The sequence below is a fragment of the Rutidosis leptorrhynchoides genome, chromosome 3 (genome assembly GCF_046630445.1).
Source record: "Rutidosis leptorrhynchoides isolate AG116_Rl617_1_P2 chromosome 3, CSIRO_AGI_Rlap_v1, whole genome shotgun sequence".
NCBI lineage: Eukaryota > Viridiplantae > Streptophyta > Magnoliopsida > Asterales > Asteraceae > Rutidosis > Rutidosis leptorrhynchoides.
In genome coordinates, this window is record NC_092335.1 from 453,933,378 (window position 1) to 453,939,335 (window position 5,958).

A 5,958-nucleotide genomic window follows, 5' to 3' on the forward strand; every position below is an offset into this window, starting at 1 on the left:
AGTATTTATAATTCCTTCATTTGATTTAAATCAATGACATATTTCTTAGATTTGATCATAGTGTGTATGTTACTACTATCTGCAATACACAGGTCTTTACCATTTAATTGATGTTGTATTTCAGCAGGATTCATACTAAAACTTCAAATAAGATAAGCAAATAATGAGTTATATTTCAGCAAGATAATCAAATTATATTACCTGCAAACAAGTTATAATCTGAAGTACATAAAAGATAACACTTAATAAAACATATGCGTTATGGTCTAAAACCATTTATTTATGAGTGATACATAAAAAACTAGGCATCTTAGAAAATTCAAACCATTCAAGTCTCAAGGTAGCTCATGGTTAATTTAATCAAGATTTATCAACAGATTCACTCTCGTTTTCTTTTCTTTTGGGACTTATTTGTAGAGCTAAACAAGATGTTCATGTATTCAAGAAATACTAGACTGATGATCCACGTTACCAGATCATTAATAAGAATCTCCGGAATTCTTATAAGAGCGTCTACTAATATCTTTAATTTTATTCTTTCATGGATCACCGTTATTTTATTTTATTTTTTGATAATTAATATCGTATCTATCTTTGAGTATTTTCCATAATACACTTGGATTTTCGATCATTTAATATGTAGATTCTAAGGACTCGTCAATATGTTTGCTAAGAAAAATACTTACTATTGCTTTCTCTTATTCGGAATAATTGTTATTTTCATTCAGGGTTTCTAAAATACCGTTTGATTCGAGATGTTTTTCTACATTCATAACCCATGTTAAGTAGTTGTTCCCACTTGTTCTAAATGAGCAAATTTAAGCCTTTTCAAATTCGACATTTTCTATTATCAAAAAGATGAATAACATAAATCATAATCATAATCAACTTCTATTCATAGACAAATAATAAAATGAAATTAGAATCATTTTAAATTCATAAGTAGCAAACAACAGAATAATGGTATGATTTCAAATAATAAAACCACAAGGGCATGATAGAATATAGGTTCACCCGGTGGTATATTAGCAACAATGATGATAGTTAATATGACCAATACAATAGGAAAAATCATCCTTGTGTGAATCATTTTTACAAAAACTTTTTGAGAGTAGTAATCTAAAAAATGAAGATTGATTTGTGAAAATGTGAAAACGGAGATGTTTATTTTATATTTGAAAAATATAGTTGTTGTAACGTCGTCAGTTGACGTTAACAACCATTATGTATATATGACCGTTGTAACGTCGTTAGTTGACGTTAACGAATAAAGTCACTATATCAAAACGCGTATGAGTAATATAAAGGACAAGATTTTTTTTCTTCTTATTTTAACTTTTAAGATTTACTTTTAATAAAAATACAAACTACTTTTTCTTATTTTAACTTTTAAGATTTACTTTTAATAAAAATACAAACTACTTTTTCTTATTTTAACTTTTAAGATTTACTTTTAATAAAAATACAAACTACTTTTTCTTATTTTAACTTTTAAGATTATAAATTTAAGAATAAACATTAGTATGCATGAAATAAATAATGATTAATTGCATAAGTAATCATAAATGTTAGATAACATATAAAGACCCCATCGTATTCGTATTGATCGGAATTAATCTCGACCCATGGTACCGTGTTGTCAAATGACGTGTTGCGTACATAAAGTACCGTGTTGTCAAATGACGTGTTGCGTACAATCATGAGGTCTTATTAACATAAATATAAATGTTAGTGAAATTAATAAGAGTTGGATTACAGAAAATATAATTCAGGCGGTATAACCGACCATATATAACTTAAATAACATAAATATAAATGTTAGTGAAGTTAATAAAAGTTAGATTACAGAAATATAATTCAGGCGGTATAACCGACCATATATAACTTAAATAACATAAATATAAATGTTAGTGAAGTTAATAAAAGTTAGATTACAGAAATATAATTCAGGCGGTATAACCGACCATATATAACATATATATAAATGTTAGTGAAGTTAATAAAAGTTAGATAATTTCTTACCTTGATTAGTGACGTGTGCTTGCTTAGATAAACCTTGATTATACGGAGCACTTCGTGCTGATAACGTGTTATAATTCAGTAGGCTTATAACTACCTTTAGTGGCCTAGTCCTTGACTGTAGACTAATAAGTATATAGAGAGAATATGAGAGAATATATATTTTAGTGTGTCTTTTATAAACTCATAACACACATATTTATACTCAAAAAATCTACTATACAATATCTATAATAATAATAAAATTAACATCCAATTTAACTTTTATAACAATGGTTTTTTTTTTATTATTATTATTATTTTTAATCGGATAACCTCATAATAGTCAAAATAAACTACTATGTATAACCCATTCATGCACAATTATCACATGGTTATCACAACTAAAGAACTAAGAATTTACATTGCAGCCCCATGACTTATATTGACACGTGGAGTTACGCATTCATTCACGTGGTTTCGTAGAAATATTCCTACCACCGAAATGTCATAATAATAAAATTAAAATATTAATTAAAAAAGGATAAAATAGTCATCAAACTCATAATTTTTCAAAAACAAAACTATTCGTACTTGTTAAAATACAATGTAAATTTGGTATTATAAAATAATATAAAATTAGTAGATGTATATATGTAAACTATCTAAATATTAATATGTATAAGAAAATATCTAAAAATTAGAATAGAAAGAAAAATCTAGAAATTGAAATGTAAAAGAAAAATCTAAATATTTATAGGTTGTAGAAATATCTAGATATTTATATATATCCATGAAAATATCTAGTTTCTAGAAACTTCCATGGAGTAGTATAAATATAGGTGATGAGTTCATTTGTGTAAGGTGGAGTAAGGAGTGAGTGAGAGTTGTGAAGAAGTAAGAAGGGTGTGAGTTAGAGAAGAGAAAACTTATAAGTAAGTAATATTGTAATTGTATTTTGTATTTTGTATTAATAAAAGTGTTCTTTGTTAAGTTTCCCGGTTAAGCCTTAGTCCGTGTTTAAGTTCTTAGTGCACTTGTGCTGTTCTCATTATATGGTCGGCTTTGCCGTCTAAGTGATATATGGTCGGTTATACCGCCTGAATAATATATGGTCAACACTGTCGCCTAAGTATTATTGTGCACTAAGGATTCATAAAATTAAAGGCTAACCAACGTCAAGTGTTGGTGTAGTGAGTGTAGTATAATCTAGGTCCTCTGTAGTGGGTGTGTTGGGCTCGTCGAAGCTTCCAACAGTACTCTATCAATTACGTTGTTTGGATCAATGAAGAACTCAGAACTCCGGGAGTTTTCGGCGAGATCATTTCTTGGAGTTCTCACAGAATTCGGGAAGTTCTTGGCGACTGACTTTCGTTGATTTTAGAGATAATTTTTATGATACCCGAGATTTGACCAATTTTTTGCCGAGAAACCCAATTTATCGGTCGTTGACCGATTATTTGGCCGATTCCAAAATGAGAACTCGACAGCAACTCCAAAACGATATCTCGGCGAGAACTCAAACGATTTTTCCGATTTTTGCAACCTTGATTTGGATTCATATATACTTCTTTTAACATATAAGATATAAATTTTAATAGTTATTTATTATATCATTGATATTGATATAAACATTTTAAAACGTGTATAACAAATATATATAATTATAATGAATAATATAATCATTATATTTAATCTATACTTAGCACATGATATTTTACTATGGAAATTCTCATATTTCCCCTACTAAACTCATAAATTAGATATCTAAACTACAACGTTTAACTCACAAAATATTGTACGAAGATTCAATGCATAACAACAACAACAACAACAATATTTTTTCCAAGAGTAGAGAAATTCCTTTCTCTCTATATTCGTCAGATAGAGAAATTGCTTCCAGGGACCTCCGGCCAGAAAGTAAAAAAAAAAAAAAAAAAAAAATAATATTTTTTTTATTAATTAATGAATATACAATCAATCGTATATATTATACTTATACATATTTAATATATATAGTAAAAACAATCTCTTTACAAATGATTGAATAATGTTGATTAACCTATTAGAATCAAAAATAAAAATCCAAAATCAAAAGTTACTGTCATATCAGTAATTCGATAATCGTTGTTTCTTGGCCGGATGAGGACTTTCAACTTCTTGCTCATCAATAAAAGGTTGACTTTTCTTCAAAAAGTCAACATTCAAACCCAATCTGAATTCTGGGAACGCCGGCAAGTTCAAGTCAAAATCACGCGGTTGACTATGTGTAGATGAGCTAGTTTTTTCAGAATTCGTAACACCACTAGCTGCAGCTCCGGCACCGGAGATATTTCCGTCGTAGTGTCGTCGTTTGTGACCACCGAGTGCTTGACCGGTGGGAAATGACCGGTGACATATAGAACACTCGTGGATCCTACCACTTGGTTTCAAAACAGTTGATGCACTAGCGGTTGTGGTGGCTGACGTGGAGGTTGTTGGATGACTGTTATGGTGGTCGTCGGTTGTGTTTTTCCGATGACTAGCTTTATGCCCACCAAGTGCTTGATAAGATGAAAACTGTTTATTGCAAACGTTACACTTATGTGACGTCACTAGTGGTGGTAACGGCGGTGATTGGGTGGTGGTACCACGTGAGAGTAACATGAGACAAAAAGCCAAGTATTCTTCTTCGGTGGGGTGAGTGGTGACGTCACTATCATCGGTGCTATTGGTGGTGGTGGTGGTGGTGGTGGTGGCTCTTGGTCTTTTTGAGCGCTTGCCTTTATTCCAAGAATCTTGAAGTGCGGTGGTTGTATGGTGGTTGTAGTGGAAAGATGGTGGCGACACGGCGGTAGTTGCCGGCGGTGAGTTTAGTGCTTCAAGTGCCATAAATGTTTGTTTTTGTGTGAAATGTTTATATGTCTAATTGAAATTGTGAGTAAAACTATAGTCTTGTATATGAAGTATTGAAGAGTTGTAGTGAATATATGGATATGCTATAATTGGAGTGTGTAAGTGTATATTTATAGGGGAAAGAAAGTATTACGGAGTACCAAACTATAGTTGACTAATTAAAATATTCAATAATGAAGGTTCCATCTTCTAACTTAAAATTTGGTCCATTTGTACCTACAAAAGTGAGCATCCAATTTTTCTAAAAATGCAACTCACATATCTATTTTAGTTTTCTACAACATACAATATTCACAAATATTAATAATTGTTATATTTCAAGATTTTATTAGAGTGTGAAGAATTTAATCAAAGAAGGATAATTCATATCAGGTGGTAGATCGCGGATCGTGACCATCTCTTCGTTGAACGCGAGGTGCGGTTGAAGCGTGAAGACGGAGTCGGAACACGAGAATGTGTGTCGAGCATGTGGCTTGGAATTGGTCGCATTTGGGATACGTGGTTCACGTTTGGACATGGGGCTTGCGGAACGCTAAGCATAAAAAATTAATAAAATTTTTAATTGACCGTGGACTAAACCAATCACCCCGATTGGATATAACAACGTAATTTCTTGTATAGTTTACTTTACGTATGTTTATTACTTGTTTTATATGGAATCACAATCTTTGGATTGGTGATTGTTCTTTGGGCTCAATAATTTCTACCAAGTGGTATCAAAACGTTAGGTTTAAACTTTGAACGTAATGGCAGAAGACAAAAAGTTTTCGATTGACCGGTTCAAGGAGAAGGATTTTAAGGATTATTTGTATAAGAAAAACCTGCACTTACTGGAGGAAAATTCAAATTATTAAACTTGAGGATTGTGATCTCTTGGATCACAAGTGTTAGTTGACAACTCGTTTAATTACGTGTCTGAGTCTTTGATATAACTAAATCTCTATACGAAGAAGTTATAACTAAAAAGTTGACAACTCGTGAAATCTATCTATTATAGTAATAAAAAAAAAATAAAAAAAAAAATTACTCCATACATCTTCATTATTCTTAAACAATTTTTTGTAA

At 30.8% G+C, this 5,958-nt stretch overlaps 1 protein-coding gene across 1 annotated transcript; it reads right to left on the reverse strand.

The window, feature by feature from the left end:
• Window positions 1–3,939: 3,939 nt before the first annotated feature.
• On the reverse strand, window positions 3,940–4,959 carry LOC139897989 (zinc finger protein ZAT10-like). Its single transcript, XM_071880707.1, has one exon. It carries the CDS (start codon window positions 4,867–4,869, stop codon window positions 4,108–4,110), a length of 762 nt encoding a protein of 253 aa, XP_071736808.1. The 5' UTR covers window positions 4,870–4,959; the 3' UTR covers window positions 3,940–4,107.
• Between the last annotated feature and the right edge of the window lie 999 nt (window positions 4,960–5,958).